At 44.8% G+C, this 21,163-nt stretch overlaps 1 protein-coding gene across 2 annotated transcripts in view; it reads right to left on the bottom strand.

Moving 5' to 3' along the window:
- Positions 1–11,200, bottom strand: part of nup133 (nucleoporin 133) — a 62,173-nt gene extending 50,973 nt beyond the window's left edge. Inside the window, exons 1-2 of one of the 2 annotated variants that reach the window (XM_087991718.1) lie at positions 10,644–11,200; positions 2,240–2,358 (exon numbers count right to left, since the gene is read on the bottom strand). In XM_087991718.1, the coding sequence (XP_087847844.1) occupies positions 2,240–2,358; positions 10,644–10,816 (292 nt within the window). In that variant the 5' untranslated portion in view covers positions 10,817–11,200. The remainder of the gene's footprint in view (positions 1–2,239; positions 2,359–10,643) is intronic. The other variant, XM_043704246.2, reaches the window with a different exon arrangement.
- Positions 11,201–21,163: the final 9,963 nt, after the last annotated feature.

Here is a 21,163-nt window from a genome sequence, read left to right as displayed (position 1 = left end):
ATTTTGGAAGGTTGAACTTGAAAGTTGAATACAGGATTAAAGACAGGATTCTTGGCAGTGTGGAGGAACAGCGGGATCTTGGTGTGCAGGTACATAGATCCCTTAAAATTGCCACCCAGGTGGACAGGGTTGTTAAGAAAGCATATGGTGTTTTGGCTTTCATTAACTGGGGGATTGAGATTAAGAGCCGTGAGATCTTGTTGCAACTCTATAAAACTTTGGTTAGACCGCACTTGGAATACTGTGTCCAGTTTTGGTTGCCCTATTATAGGAAAGATGTGGATGCTTTGGAGAGGGTTCAGAGGAGGTTTACCAGGATGCTGCCTGGAACGGAGGGCTTATCTTATGAAGAGAGGTTGACTGAGCTCAGACTTTTTTCATTGGAAAAAAGAAGAAAGAGAGGGGGACCTAATTGAGGTGTACAAGATAATGAGAGGCATAGATAGAGTTGATAGCCAGAGACTTTTTCCCAGGCAGAAATTGTTATCACGAGGGGTCATAGTTTTAAGTTGTTTGGCAAAAAGTACAGAGGGGATGTCAGAGGCGGGTTTGACACAGAGAGTTGAGAGAGCATGGAATGCTTTGCCAGCAGCAGTTGTGGAAGCGAGGTCATTGGGGATATTTAAGAGATTGCTGGACATGCATATGGTCACAGAAATTTGAGGGTTCATACATTAGGTTTACCTTACACAACATCGTGGGCTGAAGGTCCTGTTCTGTGCTGTACTGTTCTATGTCCTATTCTTGACTACAAGGGCTGATGAAGCTGTAAATCATTAAGTATATTCAAGGCTGAGATAGACCAGTTTTTAAATCCACCAGAGAATCGAAGGTTTCGGGAAAGGGACAGGAAACTGGATTTGAGGATCATTGGATAAACCATGACCTCGTTGAACAGTGGAGCAGACGCAATGGGCTGCTTCTGCTCTTCCAACTGATCATTTCAGTCATTGGGCATGCTCAGGACAGGAATTGATCGGTTTTTGCTGAGACACAGCAGTACCTCATGGGTCTTGGGCTCAACTTCCTGACTCCTGGAAGGGCAACTGCAACAGCAGGGACAGACTGCCATTTGTTGGGATGTGGGTCAACAGATACTGGTCAGCTCAAGAGCTCTGGATTCTTGAAAGCCAACGATTAGGGTTTGATAACACAATTCACTGCTTCATCATCACATTGCAATTTAAATCTGACCCTTTTAACCTGTACATTCTTTTTTGAAAGCTCCTTTTCATCAACCTAATCTCAGAGTGCTGGATGACTTCTGTTTGAAACATCCAGGAGCAGCATCTTGGAGACTGACTCTGCTGCTCCTATCACTTCAAAATTACATGTAGAGCCTCCTCCAGCCTGGGTAAATAAAAGGTAATCGCTGTCACAGCCAGTCAGAAGATAGGGTTGCTCTCACATTAGACAGAGATGTTTGATGGTAGTTTAACCTCAGTATCGTCATGCCTGAGGTGGGGGGAGAGGTCAAGAAGGAGAGTCCTTCATAATAACTTTCAGCCGGCATGGGAATGGAACCCATACTTAGAGCATCACTCTGTAACACATATCAGCAATCCAGCCAACTGAGTTAAGTGACCCCCTTCTCAGTAGACATCCATTTATGAAGGACATGTACTGGCACTGCAAGTACCAAACATTCTATTGAATGAGTGCAAATGGCTAAATTAGTGTCACTGTTGCTGCAATTAGTCAGTGCTTTCCACTGGAATAACGACTAGTTCCATTACCGTGACAGAGCCCACATTGTTTGGTTAATGAGTGCATTTACCCTGATCTGTGCTTCACAATTACTCCCGATTACAGTGTTGTGCCAAAAGCTGACAACGTAGAGTTGTGCCAAAAGCTGACAACGTAGAGTGTGCTGTCTAGATTCCCTGTTGTGGTCCATATTATTACTAGGGAAGATTATTGATGCCGACATGTCACTAAAGGGGTAAAATTGTGTCCGTGCCTAAGCTGCCCCTGACAAGTAGTTCTAAAAAGATAGAAATAATGCAGATGCAACATTCTGCTTGTGGAATTCTGCAGGAGTTCAGTCGATAGTGCAGTGTTCCTTTAAACACGATAAAAGCAATAAACCAAAATTTAACATTTTACTGTTAAGGTAGAAACTGAAATGCAAACTTTCCTGTCTCAGTGAGCACAGAAAACATTAAACTTAAAAATGATTCAAAATCACCAAGTCAATTACTTATACACCATTTAGTTGTTTAATTAAAAAAAAGGTTACCTTCAGCTAGGGTTATGGCCTCCATAACCTTAACAGGAAGGGAAGATCCGAAACTCCTGATTTCATAGTTGAGTGTCTCACCCACTGTTTGATACTGTGCTCCTCTGATTGGGGTTGGACTTGAGGAAAAAAAAAATTCCAGTCAAAATTTTCAATTGCTACATTGAAAACAAATGCCATTGTACTTGGTCAAAGTATATTCTTACTGTTCAAACTTAGCAAATCAGTTAGAAACAATAGCAAATATGCGACACAAAAAAAAACCCTTTCTAATTTCAGTGCCAAAGGAATTCACAGCTCAGAATGTCTAACTCTTCTATGGTAAACTTTAGGCAATTCCAATAGCAACCAGCATCTGAGTTATCCCACTGTATTATAAAAAGAGATTAGACAATACCAGAGAGGAGGGAACGAACGAGCGCGAGGGAGAAGGAACGAACGAGCGCGAGGGAGAAGGAACGAACGAGCGCGAGGGAGAAGGAACGAACGAGCGCGAGGGAGAAGGAACGAACGAGCGCGAGGGAGAAGGAACGAACGAGCGCGAGGGAGAAGGAACGAACGAGCGCGAGGGAGAAGGAACGAACGAGCGCGAGGGAGAAGGAACGAACGAGCGCGAGGGAGAAGGAACGAACGAGCGCGAGGGAGAAGGAACGAACGAGCGCGAGGGAGAAGGAACGAACGAGCGCGAGGGAGAAGGAACGAACGAGCGCGAGGGAGAAGGAACGAACGAGCGCGAGGGAGAAGGAAAGAGATCATAAACTATAGAGTGAGAAAGGAAATGAAATTTCATTTACAGAACAACTAAGATAAGACTATTCAAATTCTAAAGAAAAAGCAAGTTTGCAATATTGGTGCCAGGATGATAGAGTTCAACGTTTGTCAGTACTTTGAAACAAATTGTTGTGTGAACAACACAAAGAATTTGAGAACGTATGAAGTCAACAAAAGACCACATTCTGCGCTTGAAGCTGTTAATGTGTAGGGCAGCTGAACAGTTTCCAATAAACTGGTTATGTCATGACATAACTCTGAAGCTATCACATCGCAAAGGGGAACCGGAATCTCTCTCTTAATGATGGTGGTATCTGGAAAGTACGATTCCACGAGTATGACTCGTTATCAGGTTGTTGCTTATTATTCTGTGAGACAACTTTCCTAACATTTCAGAAATGACTTCCTTCTTCAGGAGTGAGGAAAGTGTGTCCAGCAGGCTAAGATAAAAGGTAGGGAGGAGGGACTTGGGGGAGGGGCATTGGAAATGCGATAGGTGGAAGGAGGATAAGGTGAGGGTGATAGGCTGGAGTGGGAGTGGGGACGGAGAGGTCAGGAAGAAGATTGCAGGTTAGGAAGGTGGTGCTGAGTTTGAGGGTTGGGACTGAGACAAGGTTGGGGGGGGGGGGAAAATGAGGAAACTGGAGAAATCGGAGTTGATCCGTTGTGGTTGGAGGGTTCCTAGGCGGAAGATGAGGCGCTCTTCCTCCAGCCGTCGTGTTGCTATGGTCTGGCGATGGAGGAGTCCAAGGACCTGCATGTCCTTGGTGGAGTGGGAGGGGGGGTTGAAGTGTTGAGCCACGGGATAGTTGGGTTGGTTGGTATGGGTGTCCCAGAGGTGTTTCTCTGAAACGTTTCGCAAGTAGGCAGCCTGTCTCCCCAATATAGAGGAGGCCACATTGGGTGCAGGATGCAGTAAATGATGTGTGTGGAGGTGCAGGTGAACTTGTGGCGGATATGGAAGGATCCCTTGGGGCCTTGGAGGGAAGTAAGCGGGGAGGTGTGGGCACAAATTTTGCATTTCTTGCGGTTGCAGGGGAAGGTGCCGGGAGTGGAGGTTGTGGACCTGACGAGGGAGTCAAGGAGGGAGGGGTCTTTTCGGAACGCTGATAGGGGAGGGGAGGGAAATATATCCCTGGTGGCGGGGTCCGTTTGGAGGTGGCGGAAATGACGGATGATACGGTGTATATGGAGGTTGGTGGAGTGGTAGGTGAGGAGGAGTGAGGTTCTATCCTGGTGGCGATTGGAGGGCCGGGGCTCAAGGGCAGAGGAGCGGGAATTGGAGGAGATGTGGTGGAGAGCATCGTCGATCACGTCTGTGGGGAAATTGCGGTGTTTGAAGAAGGAGACCATCTGGGTTGTACGGTATTGGAACTGGTCCTGCTGGGAGCAGATGCGGCGGAGACGAAGGAAGTGGGAATATGGGATGGCGTTTTCACAGGGGGCAGGGTGGGAGGAGGTGTAGTCTAGGTAGCTGTGGGAGTCGGTCGGTTTATAGTAAACGTCCGTGTTGAGTCGGTCATCCGAGATAGAAATGGAGAGGTCTAGGAAGGGGAGTGAGGAGTCTGAGACGGTCCAGGTGAATTTGAGGTCGGGGTGGAAGGTGTTGGTAAAGTGGATGAACTGTTCGACCTCCTTGTGGGAGCATGAGGCAGCGCCGATACAGTCATCGATGTAGCGGAGGAAAAGGTGGTAGGTGGTGCCAGTGTAGCTACGGACGATGGACTGTTCCACATATCCTACAAAGAGGCAGGCATAGCTGGGGCCCATGGCTACTCCTTTGGTTTGGAGGAAGTGGGAGGATTGGAAAGAGAAGTTGTTCAGGGTGAGGACCAGTTCAGTCAGTCGAAGGAGGGTGTCAGTGGAAGGGTACTGGTTGGTACGGCGGGAAAGGAAGAAGCGGAGGGCTTTGAGTCCTTCGTGATGGGGGATGGAGGTGTACAGGGACTGGATGTCCATGGTGAAGGCGTTGGGACCGGGGAAGCAAAAATCATGGAGGAAGTGGAGGGCGTGGGTTGTGTCCCAAACGTAGGTGGGGAGTTCTTGGACTAAGGGGGACAGGACCGTGTCGAGGTATGCAGAGACGTGTTCGGTGGGGCAGGAGCAGGCTGAGACAATGGGTCGGCCGGGGCAGTCAGGTTTTTGGATTTTGGGCAGGAGGTAGAAACGGGCGGTGCGGGGTTGTGGGACTATGAGGTTGGAGGCAGTGGATGGGAGATCCCCTGAGGTGATGAGGTTATGGATGGTCTGGGAGATGATGGTTTGGTGGTGGGAGGTGGGATCATGGTCAAGGGGGCAGTAGGAGGAGGTGTCCGCGAGCTGGCGTTTAGCCTCAGCGGTATAAAGGTCGGTGCGCCAACTACCACACTTCCCCCCTTACTTCCCTCCAAGGCCCCAAGGAATCCTTCCATATCCGCCACAAATTCACCTGCACCTCCACACACATTTACTGCATCCGCTGCACCCGATGTGGCCTCCTCTATATTGGGGAGACAGGCCGCCTACTTGCGGAACATTTCAGAGAACACCTCTAGGACAACCGGACCAACCAACCCAACCACGCCGTGGCTCAACACTTCAACTCCCCCTCCCACTCCACCAAGGACATGCAGGTCCTTGGACTCCTCCATCGCCAGACCATGGCAACATGACGGCTGGAGGAAGAGCGCCTCATTCTTCTGCCTGGGAACCCTCCAACCACAAGGGATGAACTCAGATTTCTCCAGTTTCCTCATTTCCCCTCCCCCCACCTTGTCTCAGTCCCAACCCTCGAACTCAGCACCGCCTTCCTAACCTGCAATCTTCTTCCTGACCTCTCCGCCCCCACCCCCACTCCGGCCTATCACCCTCACCTTGACCTCCTTCCACCTATCGCATTTCCAATGCCCCTCCCCCAAGTCCCTCCTCCCTACCTTTTATCTTAGCCTGCTGGACATACTTTCCTCATTCCTGAAGAAAGGCTCATGCCCGAAACGTTGATTCTCCTGCTTCTTGGATGCTGCCTGATCTGCTGCGCTTTTCCAGCAACACATTTTCAGCTCTGATCTCCAGCATCTGCAGTCCTCACTTTCTCCTAGCAAGGTTAGATCTCATGGAATACAGGGACAACTAGCCATTTGGATGTGGAACTGGCTCAAAGGTAGAAGACAGAGGGTGGTGGTGGAGGGTTGCTTTTCAGACTGGAGGCCTGTTACCAGTGGAGTGACACAAAGATTGATGCTGGGTCCACTACTTTTCGTCATTTATATAAATGATTTGGATGAGAACATAGGAGGTACAGCTAGTAAGTTTGCAGATGACACCAAAATTGGAGGTGTAGTGGACAGCAAAAAAAGGTTACCTCAGAGTACAATAGGATCTTGACCTGATGGGCCAATGGGCTGAAGAGTGGCAGATGTAGCTTAATTTAGATAAATGTGTGGTGATGCATTTTGGAAAATCAAATCAAGGCAGGACTTATACACTTAATGGTAAGGTCCTAGGGAATGTTGCCAAACAAACAGACCCCCTTGGAGTGCAGACTCATAGCTCCTTGAAAATGTAGTTGCAGGTAGGTAAGATAGTGAAGGCGGCTTTCTTTTATTTGTCAGAGCACTGAACATAGGAGTTTGGAGGTCATGTTGCAGCTGTACAGGATGTTGGTTAGGCCGTAGGTTACAAAGATGTTGCCAGGTTGGAGGATTTGAGCTATACAGAGAGGCTGAATAGGCTGGGTTTGTTTTCCCTGGAGTGTCGATGATCTTATAAAGGTTTATAAAATCATGAGGGGCATGGATATAGTAAATAGACAAGACCTTTTCCCTGGGGTGGGGCATTCCAAACCTAGAGGGCATAGGGCATATAAAAGGCACCTCTGGGGCAACGTTGTCACGCAGAGGGAGGTGTGTGTGTGTGGAATGAGCTGCCAGAGGAAGTAGTAAGGCTGGTGCAATTACACCATTTAAAAGGCATCTGAATTGGTATATTAATAGGAAGGGTTTAGAGGGATTGGCGCTAAGTGCTGGCAAACGAGCTGGATTAGGTTAGGATATCTGGTTAGCACAGATGAGTTGGACTGAAAGGTTGGGGGTGTACATCTCTATGACTCTACGATGTTGGACTCACTGAGCTACAGTCCCTTGGTTTATCTCCACCACTCAATGGTTTCACATTAGTCTCGAACACCACTTCTGTGGCTGGAGCAAATTTGAAAATTAATATCAAGATCTCAGCCTCCCACAACAGCCCAGGATACATCTCATCTGGGTCTCCCCATCTAAATTTTTCTTATTCTGTCTACACGATTTGACAATGGGGAGATTGAAATTCCAATGATCATCATTTCAATAATTACAGAAATGTGTAGAAATAATTTTTCAATATTTAAAAAGGTCCAACAGTGATTGCCACTTATGTTTTTTAATTCTACCCACTAAGCCTCAACTAAGAAATCAACCTTTTTTAAAACAAAAAAAATCTGAATTGACTCCTTGATCAATATCGCAACACCGCCTGGTTTCTACCCACTTCCATCTTACCTAAATTCTATACCCGAGAATATTGTTGCAGGATATCATTGCTCTCTACCCATGTCCCTAGTACCAACATGAACCATAGCCTTCTTGTGCATCCACCACGCTCCCCACCACAATTGCCCAATTCCCCCAAAGGCTGTGCTGCTGCTCAGTGGCATCCTTGACCCTAACCCCAAGGAGTTATCACACTATCCTGGAGTCACAGCCACAGTCACAGGAGTCATAGTCATAGAGACGTACAGCACAGAAACAGAACCTTCAGCCCAACTTGTCCATGCCGACCAGATATCCCAACCCAAACTAGTCCCAGCTGCCAGCCAGCTCACATCCCTCCAAACATGTCCTATTCATATACCATCCAGATGCCTCTTAAATGTTGCAATTGTACTAGCCTCCACCACTTCCTCTGGCAGCTCATTCCATACACGTACCACCTGCTGCATAATGTTGCCCCTTAGGTCTCTTTTATATCTTTCCCTTCTCACCCTAAACCTATGCCCTCTAGTTATGGACTCCCCCATCCCACTCATGATTTTATAAACTTCTATACAGTCACCCCTCAGCCCCTGCCTATTCAACCTCTCCCTATAGCGCAAATCCTCCAAACTTGACAATATCCTTGTAAATCTTTTCTGAACCCATTCAAGTTTTACAATATCCTTCTGTTAGGAAGGAGATCAAAATTGCATGCAATATTCCAACAGTGGCCTAACCAATGTCCTGTACAGCTGCAACATGACCTCCCAGCTCCTGTACTCAATACTCTGACCAATAAAGGAAAGCATACCAAAAGCCTTCTTCACTATGTAAGACATGATTTCCTACGCACAAACTCAAGTTGACGACATCTAATTAGTCCTTGCCTTTCCAAATACACATGCATCCTGTCCCTGAGAATTCAGTCCAACAACTTGCCCACCACTGATGTCAAGCTCACCGGTCTATAGTTCCTAGCTTCTCCTTGCCACCTTTCTTAAATAATAGCACCACGTTAGCCAACTTCCAGTCTTCCGGCACCCCACCTGTGACTATCCATGATACAGATATCTCAGCAAAGGGGCCCAGCAATCACTTCCCTAGCTTCCGATGGAATTCTACGGTACACCTAATCAGGTTGTGGGGATTTATTCAACTTGATGTGTTTCAAAGCATCCAGCACTTCATCCTCTGTAATACAGACATTTTTCAAGATGTCAACATCTATTTCCCTGCATTCTATGATCTTCCATGTCCTTTTCCATAGTAAACACTAATGCAAAATACTTGTTGAGTATCTCCCCCATCTCCTGCGGCTCCACACAAGGCCACCTTGCTGACCTATTCTCTCCCCAGTTATCTTTTTGTCCTTAATGTATTTGTAAATATCCTTTGGATTCTCCTTAGCCCTATTTGCCAAAGCTATGTTCCCTTTTTGCCCTCCTTATTGCCCTCTTAAGTATACTTCTACTGCTTTTATACTCTAAGGATTCACTGAAACTATTTTCTCTATACCTGACATATGCTTCCTTCTTTATCTTAACCAAACCCTCAGTTTTTTTATCATCCCTCCACCTACCAGCCTTTCCTTTCACCCTAACAGGAATACACTGCCTCTGGGCTCTTGTTATCTCATTTCTAAGGCTTTCCATTTTCCAGCATTTGTTGTTTTCAGTACAGATTCCAGCATCAGCAGTAATTTGCTCTAAATCTGAACAGAGCTTTAAGCAATTCCGGGCACATTTCTGGATGAGACACTATTTGAGTGTTGAGTTAATGAGTAAACTCGACATTATCCAATCAACAATGCAACATTTAGCATAATTTTTTAATGACTCCACCACATTTTCAAACTTTAGGAAACTGTGTGTGGAGTTTGCACATTTTCCCCGTGTCTGCGTGGGTTTCCTCCGGGTGCTCTGGTTTCCTCACACAGTCCAAAAATGTGCAGGTTAGGTGAACTGACCATGCTAAATCGACCGTAGTGTTAGGTGAAGGGGTAAATATAGGGTAATGGGTCTGGGTGGGTTGCTCTTCGGAGGGTCGGTGTGGACTTGTTGGGCCGAAGGGCCTGTTTCCACACTGTAAGTAATCTAATCTTAAAAAAAATCTTAGCTGCAGACAGCTGTCTTGCAACACATTGCAGTAAACGTTGATTCCAATTCTGTTCAACATACCAAACAGACATTTATACCCTCTGAAGTTTTGTTATTTCAACGCAACAGCTGATAAAGCAACATTAATCACCTGGTTTTATGTAAAAAAGTATTAAACCATGACCACTCATTTCAGAGTTACCCAGCATTTTATTTTCCAAAACATTATCACATCCCTTCATACAAAATTAAAAGCACAAACCTGATGCAACAGAACACCAAGCATTTAATTTTCAATGCCTGTGTCTTCACCTAAAGTTACTGACTCCATGACAGAAATACTTATCTGTCACCTCACCAAGTCTCCAATACTATTGCCCCTCCTTTCTGTCTGTTCTCCTACTCCCAGCCTTGTGCAGTAAGTAGTACCACAGCTCTCAGGATAGTCCTGCACATTCTCCCTGCGTTTGTGCGGGTTTCCCCTAGGTGCTTTGGTTTCCTCCCACAATCCAAAGATGTGGAGGTTAGGTGAATTGACCAAAATAAATTGCCCATAGTGTTCAGGGATGTGTAGCTGAGGTGCATCATTCAGGGGTAAATGTTGTGGAACGGGTTTGGGTGGGATACTCTTCGAAGGGTCAGCGTGGAATTGTTGGGCCGAAGGGCCTGTTTCCACACTCTGGGGATTCTGATTCTAAACACCCTGGGACTTTTCTCAGTGCATACCTGCCTCTCTTACTGGCCACCACATCCACCGTGATTGTACTTTCTTATGCTAAGGTGACCATATCTAAAAACATGTTGCCCAATGCCATGCGCCCAGCTGATGAAGCCTGTGCTCATCCAGGCTGCCAGGAGCATCGAACAATTCCCACGTAATGCCGGTTGCACATTTAGGACTGAGCTCCCCTGGTTATTATGGTTAGTGTCATAGAGGTTTCTGTGGGATCTTGCTGTGCCGACTACGTTCAGACGAGCACACTTTACGAGGATGTGACAGGCGCCGGACAACGCAATTCTCCTATTTCCAGCCGTGACAACACTCACCGGGCACACAGGCTGGAGCGCCAGGACGGGGACAAGACGCAAGCCCCGCCGGCCGACACACTCCTCCGGCTCTGCACGGGGAAGCCGCCGCTGCCGCCACTTCGGGTCAGCGGGGACCCAAGGCAACCTGAGAGGGGCCGTTTGGCACCGCCAGGAGTTCGCAGGGAAAACATTCCGAAAGCAGCAGCGGCCCCACTCCCGGGTTTTCTCTCTCTGGGTCTGAGTCAGACTCTGTCCCCGCGGCCGCCGGTTAGGCCTCGAGCCTGTCAAACTCCCGCACGCGCGGCCAAACCAATGCGCCTGCGCGAGCCGCCGGACGGAGCTGGGTCTGATTGGTCATATTTGAGGGACGGACGATATAAACACATTCCCGAATGGTCTGAAGTTTACATCTAATTGTAACGGACGTTCCGATTGGTCGCTGGCTGGCTGGCGGGGCGCATGACTCCCGTTCCTCAAAGCTGGAAATCCGAAACAAAAGCAGGAATTATTGGAGAAACTCTGTGGGACTGGCAGAGAAATCAGAATTAATGTTTCAGGTCTAGGTCACCCTGCCTCACAAGTGATGGTAGCTAGGAAAAAGTTAGTTTAAGTATATAAGTTAGCTCGCTAAGCCTGAAGGTTTGTTTTCAGATCAAGCGGAAAGAGAGAGAAGAACAGTCGCGGAGAATGAATGGCTGTTAATGGCGAGAAATGGATAGTGTGTTATGGCAGACCATGTGATAACAAGTAGGAGCAAAAGGTTGCAGTTGTTGGAATCTGCTGAAAACATCAAATGCTGGAGATTACAGCAGGTCAGACAGCATCCATGGAGACAGAGAGCAATCTAATGTTTAGAGTCTGACTGATTCTGTAAGAAATGGGGAAGTGTGTTTTCGCAAAAAGGTAGTGATAATAAGCTTAAGTATAGTGCTGATAAATCGAGTAAAAAGGGCAGCTGCAGACAATGATTAAATCAGCAAGCACTAGGGAAATCTATAATTGGGTACTAACTTTAGTGCATAATTATTCTGAAATAATTTCTTTCATCATGATAGTTTAAATAATTTAGTCAGCAAAATAGCTGAGATAGCTGAAACACAAACTAGGCAAGAAAAGACACATTGTTAAAATGTATATTCAGGAATGGAATGTACCTATGAACAATGGAAGATGTTACAAGCAAACAGATAAAGTGAAAGGAACATCAAGATCCAAGTTTAGCAAAATCTTCCTTCTGTCAGCACTTACAGAGGGAAGGGTCGCCAACTTGGAGAAGGGGGGGAAAATAATAAGAGCGGATCGTAAGTTAGTCAGAGAATAAAGTTGTTTGGGTAATGTAGGAGTCAGAAGAGGTGACCTCACGCAGCTCAAAAGTATAACTGTGTACTAGTTTGAATGTTCATTGCTCATTTGGGTCTGCATTTGATGTCCTTCTTTGCAAGATCGTAGAATAAATAGTCTTGTTTCCAGTTTTGGTGGTCTCGTCTAATTTTATTAAAACTTGTTTCTAACATTCTTCATCAGAGCTGATGTGAAGTGTGGAGGGCTTAGATGGAGACAAAAAAAGCTGCAGATGTTTGAATCCAAAGTAGACAAGCAGGAGGCTGGAGAGGGGCAGCATTCTATAGGTATATCAGGAATAAAATAATGACTCGAGACAGATTAGGTCCAATCAAGGATAGTAGTGGGAAATTGTGCATGGAGTCTCAGGAGATAGGGGAAGCGGGAAAGGAATATTTTTCCTCTGTATTCACACTGGAAAAACACAATGTTATTGAGAATACAGAGGTACAGTCTACTAGACTAGACTGGATTGACATTCACAAGTAGGTGGTGTTAGCAATTCTGGAAAGTGTGAAAATACATAAGTCGCCTAGGCCGGATGGGATTTATCCTAGAATTCTCTGGGAAGCAAGGGAGGAGATTGCAGAGCCTTTGGCTTTGATCTTTGTGTTGTCATTGTCTACAGGAATAGTGCCAGAAGACTGGAGAATGGCAAATGTACTCTTGTTCAAGAAGGGGAGTAGAGACAACCTTGGTGATTTATTAGATCATGGATAAAGTGTTGGAAAGGGTTATAAGAGATAGGATTTATAATCATCTCAAAAGGAATAAGTTGATTAGGGATAGTCAACACTGTTTTGTCAAGGGTAGGTTGTGCCTCACAAACCTTTAGAGTTCTTTGAGAAGGTGACCAGACAGGTGGATGAGGGTAAAGTGTTTGATGTAGTGTATATGGATTTCAGTAAGGTGTTTGATAAGGTTCCCCATGGTAGGGTATTGCAGAAAATACAGATGCATAGGATTGAGGGTGATTTAGCAGTTTGGATCAGAAGCTGGCCGGCTGAAAGAAAACAGAGGCTGATGGTTGATCGGAAATGCTCATCCTGGGGTTCAGTTAATCGTGGTGTACCGCAAGAATCTGTTTTGGGTCCACTGCTATTTGTCACTTTTATAAACGATCTAGATTAGGGTGTAGAAGGATGGGTTAGAAAATGTTCCGGATGAAACTAAGGTCGATGAAGTTGTGGATAGTGCTGAAGGATGTTGCAGATTACAGAGGGATATAGATAAGCTGCAGAGCTGGGCTTGGAGGTGACAAATGGAGTTTAATGTGGAAAAGTGTGAGGTGATTCACTTTGGAAGGGGCAACAGGAATAAATAGTACTGGGCTAATTGTAAGATGCTTGGCAGTGTAGATGAGCAGAGAGATCTGTGTCCGTGTACATAGATCTCTGAAAGTTGCCATTCCGGTTGATAGAGTTGTTAAGAAGGCAAAACGGGGTAAAAACAAGGACTGCAGATGCTGGAAACCAGAGTCTAGATTAGAGTGGTGCTGGAAAAGCACAGCAGGTCAGGCAGCTTCCGAGGAGCAGGAAAATCAACGTTTTGGGCAAAAGCCCTTAATCAGGAATAGAGGCTGAGTGGAGAGATAAAGAAGGCATACGGTGTTAGCTTTCATTGGTAAATGGATTGAGTTTCCGACCAACAAGGTCATGTTGCAGCTGTACAGAACTCTGGTGTGACAACACCTGGAGTATTGCGTACAGTTCTGGATAGCGCATTATAGGAAGGATGTGGAAGCTTTGGAAAGAGTTCAGAAAACATTTACTAGGATGTTACCTGTATGGAAGGTTTTATGAGGAAAGGCTGACGGACTGGAGGCTATTTTCTTTAGGTAGGAGAAGGTTGAGAGGTGACTTAATTGAGACATATAAGATAAGCAGAGGTTTAGATAGTGACAGCCTTTTTCCTCAGATGGTGATGGCTAGCACGGGAGGACATAGCTTTAAATTGAGGGGTGATAGATATAGGACAGATGTCAGAGGTATTTACTTTACTCACTAGTAGGGGCGTGGAACACACTGCCCGCAACAGTAGTAGACTTGCCAACTTGAAGGGTATTTAAATGGTCATTGGATAGACATCTGGATGAAAATGGAATACTGTAGGATAGATGGGCTTCAGATTGGTTCCACAGGATGGCGCAACATTGAGGGCCGAAGGGCCTGTACTGCACTGTAATGTTCTATTTATGCTATAGTGGAGGGGGTGTAAATGCTGGGGGAAGAAAAGATGTTGAGAGTTTGTGATTGAAATGTGAGAATGGCAGAACAAAAAAGCGACAAAAGTGGGTACTGCAGATGCTGAGAGTAGAATCAAGATTAGAGTAGTGCAGGTCAGGCAACATCCAAGGAACAGGAAAATCGATGTTTCGAGCAAAAGCCCTTCAGCAGGGCTACTCTAATCTTGAACAATAATGCGTTTAACCGCCAGACTTGAAAGAACAGATGGTCCTATTGAGTGGAGGTAGGGGAGAGAGGACATGGTGAGAGAATGATAGAAAAGGATAGACCAGATCTAAAAGTTGAAGTTCTAAATAGGAGGAAGACCAATTTTGATGGAATTAGATAAGAATTTTCAAAAGCTGATTGGGGGCAGATGTTCACAGGTAAATTGACAGCAAGAAAATGGGAAGCCTTCAAAAATGAGATAACGAGAGTCCAGACACAGTATATTCCTGTTAGAGTGAAAGGCAAGGCTGAAATGACTAGAGAACTTAAGAAAAAGAAGGAAATATATGGCAGATACAGACAGAAGAGACTGACTGAATCCTTAAAGTTTAAAGGTAGTAGGAGTATACTTAAGAAGGAAATTAAGAGGGCAAAAAAGGGGTTATGAGATAGCTTTGGCAAATAGGGTTAAGGAGCATCCAAAGGGATTTTATAAATACATTAAGGACAAAAAAGGTAACTAGGGAGAGAATAGCTCCCACCACTCCCCCATCCAAGATCAGCAAGGCAATCTATATGTGGAACCACAGGAAATAGGGGAGATACTCAGTATTTTGCATCAGTATTTATTGTGGAGGAGGACATGGAAGATATTGAGTGTGGGGAAATAGATAATGATATCTTGAAAAATGTCCATATTACAGAGGAGGTGGTGCTGGATATCTTAAAATGCATCAAGGTGGATAAATCCCCAGGAGTGCCCTAGAACTTTGTGCAAAGCTATAGAACTGGTTGATTGCTGGGCCCCCTTGACGAGATATTTAGATCATCGAAGTCACAGGTGAGGTGCTGGGAGACTGGAGGTTGGTTAACATGGTGTCACTATTTAAGAAAGGTGGTAAGGAAAAACCAGGGAACTACAGACCAGTGGGCAAGTTGTTAGAGGGAATCCTGAAGGACAGTATTTAATGTATTTGGAACAGCAAGGACTGATCAGGGATAGTCAACATGGCTTTGTGTGTGGGAAATCATGTCTCACAAAGTTGATTTGAGCTTTTTGAAGAAGTAACAGGATTGAGGGCAGAATGGTGGCATGTGATCTATGTGGACTTTAGTAAGGTGTTTGATAAGGTTCCTCATGGTAGATTGGTGAGCAAGGTTAGATCTCATGGAATACAGAGAAAACTAGCCATTTAGAAGTAGAACTGGCTTGAAGGTAGAAAACAGAGGGTGGTAGTGGAGAGTTGCCTTTCAAACTGAAGGTCTATGACCAGTGATGTGCCACAAGGATTGGTGCTGGGTCTACTCCTTTTGTATGGAATGAGCTGCTAGAGGAAGTGTCGGATGCTGGTACAATTACAACATTTAAAAGAAATCTGGATAGGTATATGCATAGGAAGGGTTTAGAGGGAAATAGGCCAAGTGCTGGCAAATTGGACGAGATTGGGTTGGGAAATCTGGTCGGCATGGACAAGTTGGACCAAAGGACCTGTTTCCGTACTGTATATCTGACTCTATCATGTAACCAGCTAAGCGAAAAGAAAGGGAAGAAATCTGAGTTGGTTCATAATTTGAATGTGTTGAACTCACTAAGTCCAGAAGGTTTTAAAATGCCTAGTCCGAAGTTGAGATGTTGTTCCTTTAGTTGGTGCTGTGATTGAGTGGAGCACTGCAGCATGCAGAGGACAGACATGTGGGGGATGTGAGCAGGACACTGTAAAAATGACCAGCTGAGGGTCATGCTTGCACACAGACTGGAGGTGTTAAGCATAGCGGTCACCCAGTCTGCATTTGGTTTCTCCAATGGAGAGTAGGCCACATTGGGTGCAGTAATTACAATACACAGCTGGGGGAGGTCAGGTGAAATGCTGCTTCCCTTGGAAAGACTCTTTAGGCCCTTCAATGGTGAGCAGTTAGGAGGTGAAAGGGCAGATTTGAATCTTCTGCAATTACATGGTAAGTGCCATGGAGAGGGGGTGTGGTTAGTGGTCTAAGTGTCGTCCCGTTTTCCCACCCGTCAGTCAAAGCAAAATGCTCAGAGACAGTATAGTTTTACCCTCTTCATCTTTATTCTGGGCCCTGGAGGGAGAGAGGACAATCGCTCATGTGCATAGGGACATGAGTTTTCTGTCTTCTCCGGAAGAGCAGTTTCTTAATGAACTATATAGTCATTTTACATGGAGGAGCATCCAGATAAGACAACATACGTAATAGGGCTTGGTTAGGAACATGGGACTGCGATATCTAGCAATTACGGAAACATGGCTCAGGGATGGGCAGGGCGGGCAGCTTAATGTTCCAGGATACAAATGATACAGGAAGGATAGAAAGGGAGGCAAAAGAGGAGGGGGAGTGGCATTTTTGATAAGGGATAGCATTACAGCTGTGCTAGGGGAGGATATGCCTGGAAATACATTGAGGGAAGGTATTTGGGTGGAACTGAGAAATAAGAAAGGGATGATCACCTTATTGGGATTGTATTATAGAACCCCTAATAGTCAGACGGAAATTGAGAAACAAACTTGTAAGGAGATCTCAGCTATCTGTAAGAATAATAGGGTAGTTAAGGTAGGGGATTTTAACTTTCCAAACATCGAGTGGGACTGCCATAGTGTTAAGGGTTAAGATGGAGAGGAATTTGTTAAGTGAGTACAAGACAATTTTCTGATTCAGTATGTGCATGTACCTACTAGAGAAGGTGCAAAACTTGACCTACTCTTGGGAACTAAGGCAAGGCAGGTGACTGAGGTGCCAGTGGGGAAGCACTTTGGGGCCAGCGACCATAATTCTATTTGTTTTAAAATTGTGATGGAAAAGGATAAACCAGATCTAAAAGTTGAAGTTCTAAATTGGAGAAAGGCCAATTTTGACGGTATTAGGCAAGAACTTTCAAAAGCTGATTGGAGGCAGATGTTTGCAGGTAAAGGGACGGCTGGAAAATGGGAAGCCTTCAGAAATGAGATAGCAAGAATCCAGAGAAAGAATATTCCTGTCAGGGTGAAAGGGAAGGCTGGTAGGTATAGGGAATGCTGGATGACTAAAGAAATTGAGGGTTTGGTTAAGAAAAAGAAGAAAGCATATGTCAGGTACAAACAGGATAGATCGAGTGAATCCTTAGAAGAGTATAAAGAAAGTAGGAGTATACTTAAGAGGGAAATCAGGAGGGCAAAACGGGGACATGAGATAGCTTTGGCAAATAGAATTAAAGAGAATCCAAAGGGTTTTTACAAATACATTAAGGACAAAAGGGTAACAAGGGAAAGAATAGGGCCCCTCAAAGATCAGCAAGGCAGCCTTTGTGTGGAGCCTCAGAAAATGGGGGAGATACGAAATGAATATTTTGCATCAGTATTTACTGTGGAAAAGGATATGGAAGATATAGACTGTAGGGAAATAGATGGTGACATCTTGCAAAATGTCCAGATTACAGAGGAGGAAGTGCTGGATGTCTTGAAACTGTTAAAGGTGGATAAATCCCCAAACCTGATCAAGTGTACCCGAGAACTCTGTGGGAAGCTAGAGAAGTGATTGCTGGGCCTCTTGCTGAGATATTTGTATCATCGATAGTCACAAGTGAAGTGCCGGAAGACTGGAGGTTGGCACACGTGGTGCCACTGTTTAAGAAAGGTGGTAAGGACAAGCCAGGGAACTATAGACCAGTGAGCCTGACCTCGGTGGTGGGCAAGTTGTTGGAGGGAATCCTGAGGGACAGGATGTACATGTATTTGGAAAGGCAAGGACTGATTCGGGATAGTCAACATGGCTTTGTGCGTGGGAAATCATGTCTCACAAACTTGATTGAGTTTTTTGATGAAGTAACAAAGATGATTGATGAGGGCAGAGCAGTAGATGTGATCTATATGGATGTCAGTAAGGCGTTCGACAAGGTTCCCTGGGAGACTGATTAGCAAGGTTAGATCTCATGGAATACAGGGAGAACTAGCCACTTGGATACAGAACTGGCTCAAAGGTAGAAGACAGAGGGTGGTGGTGGTGGAGGGTTGTTTTTCAGACTGGAGGCCTGTGACCAGTGGAGTGCCACAAGGATTGGTGCTGGGTCCTCTACTTTTTGTCATTTACATAAATGATTTGGATGCGAGCATAAGAGGTACAGTTAGTAAGTTTGCAGATGACACCAAAATTGGAGGTGTCGTGGACAGTGAAGAGGGTTACCTCAGATTACAACAGGATATGGACCAGATGGGCCAATGGGCTGAGAAGTGGCAGATGGAGTTTAATTCAGATAAATGTGAGGTGCTGCATTTTGGGAAAGCAAATCTTAGCAGGACTTATACAATATCATAGGGAGGCCTTGGGAGTGTTGTTGAACAAAGAGACCTTGGAGTGCAGGTTCAAGCTCCTTGAAAGTGGAGTGGCAGGTAGATAGGATAGTGAAGAAGGCGTTTGGCATGCTTTCCTTTATTGGTCAGAGTATTGAGTACAGGAGTTGGGAGGTCATGTTACGGCTGTACAGGACATTGGTTAGGCCACTGTTGGAATATTGCGTGCAATTGTGGTCTCCTTCCTATCGGAAAGATGTTGTGAAACTTGAAAGGGTTCAGAAAAGATTTACAAGGATGTTGCCAGGGTTGGAGGATCTGAGCTACAGGGAGAGGCTGAACAGGCTGGGGCTGTTTTCGCTGGAGCGTCGGAGACTGAGGGGGTGACCTTATAGAAGTTTACAAAATTATGAGGGGCATGGATAGGATAAATAGGCAAAGTCTTTTCCCTGGGGTTGGGGAGTCCAGAACTAGAGGGCATAGGTTTCGGGTGAGAGGGGAAAGATATAAAAGAGACCTAAGGGGCAACTTTTTCACGCAGAGGGTGGTACGTGTATGGAATGGGCTGCCAGAGGATGTGGTGGAGGCTGGTACAATTGCAACATTTAAGAGGCATTTGGATGGGTATATGAATAGGAAGAGTTTGGAGGGATATGGGCCGGGTGCTGGCAGGTGGGACTAGATTGGGTTGGGATATCTGGTCAGCATGGACAGGTTTCCATGCTGTACATCTCTATGACTCTAATTGGGTGAATGTTACAAAGAGTATCAATAGCAAAGACCAAGCCATTTACTGTTCTACAATGAATGTTCTTAACCTTGTTAATTGGATTCATACAATGGATACTTTTCCCCTTGTTAGTTGACCTTTCATAGTGAATGCTTCCAATCTTGTTAAATGGTTCCATATAATGAATGCTTTTCCACCTTGTTAACCCATTGTCTGTGCCTCCAGCATCCCATTCTTAACGGCAAGTTCTTAGCTGATTTGAGTCATGCTCAGTTAACTTAATTCTTTCCCTACTGCTTATACCCTATACACATTCTCATTCCCTCCTCATCATTTCATGATAATCACTGAGATGATGCTACCAGCTTTCAAAAGACTCTAACAGCCAGTATTTAAGCAAGTTATTGACAAAGCATAAATGATTATAACAACAAAAATCACTAGACCATTACAGTGACTAGAATTTGAAGAATCCTCTCACGTGGAAAAAATTCACCAGTAAAGTTCTTAAGTCCTTAGTCACCACTCCATATCGAGTGGAAACAAGCCAGTTATCCAAAATCTCCTTCAGTAAAAGTCCAAACTGAAAACAAAATTCAGTCTGTCCTTGCATCACTCCATGAAGAAATCTGATTTCTTGGATGAGGGCAGTTAAATACTTAACAAATGTAATGAGACTTCCATCCTGCAGAGATGTTTCAGATGGAAGTTACCAGCACATATGAGTGTGCAGCAGTTGCAACTGCTGCAGCAGGCTAGGTGAATGCAGCATTCTTTGCTGTGTCTGCTCCCGCTCTGCTGTTAACCGTAGCAAAGCCAACTGGCTGTTGTGATGTTAGTTTGATCAGTGAACCTTCATATCCCTTAAATTATTGAAAGACAAGGTAAAGCTCAGGTGTTCAATGTCCGTAGGAAGGCCACTAACAAAAAGCTTACTAACCTCCTCTTCATGGTTGTTAACTTCTTCACTTTTCATGCTGATGACTGGGGAGCTGATTGAATCCGTTGGATCAGGTTTAAGAGAAGTGGTCTGAAGATCTGTTTTATCTGTGAATGGAGAAACTTACAGAAGATGTTAGTTGCTGAAAGTATCTTTGCATTTCCTCTCTGATTCCTTCCTTGCCAAGGTGGCAAGGTAAACAATTCAGTCAATTAAAAAGAGCAATCAATGGTCCTAAAATCAAACCCTCGGGAGACCCCCATTCAGGGTATTCAAAAATTATTTTCCTTTTACAAATTGATACTTGGCTAATGTGAAAGCTGTCAGGAAAAGTATTTCAAAAACCTGAAACAGCAAGAAAACAACAAAACGTTTCCTGAGCTTTAGCAATTGAGAAGAGGCAGTTTCGGTTCAGATTTGAATCTCAAATAGTCGTGGGAAACAAATGCTGAATATTTTAAAATATGTTCTCCAAATGAACCTTCCTAAATAAAACAGTCGGAATTACAGTGGCAATGTTGGTAGAGATTGACATTCTTTGAATTTGTAATATGAAGGGGGCCAATGAAGTCTTAACAGTAATTGAAAGAACTGAAACAGCACAGCCTCAAGTTCTAACATTCTCTAAAATCTTAAAATATCAAACTCAAAATGCACTCTTCTTTTTGTAAACACTCTGCATTAAAAACACAACAGCAAAGGTATTATAAAAACAATCTCATCTGGCGAAAACGTGACCACGGACCCAACTTATTTTTAAAAGACAAGTATTGCAGAATTTCAAACAAATCAGAGGCTAAGGCACTTAATCAATTTGTTTTAAGGTTACAAATTTGATAATTTAAAAAAACACA

The sequence above is a fragment of the Chiloscyllium plagiosum genome, unplaced genomic scaffold, assembly GCF_037043375.1.
Source record: "Chiloscyllium plagiosum isolate Xiang-an unplaced genomic scaffold, Cpla_swu_hap1 HiC_scaffold_10, whole genome shotgun sequence".
NCBI classification, from domain to species: Eukaryota; Metazoa; Chordata; class Chondrichthyes; order Orectolobiformes; family Hemiscylliidae; genus Chiloscyllium; species Chiloscyllium plagiosum.
This window is presented reverse-complemented; position numbering and strand designations above follow the sequence as displayed.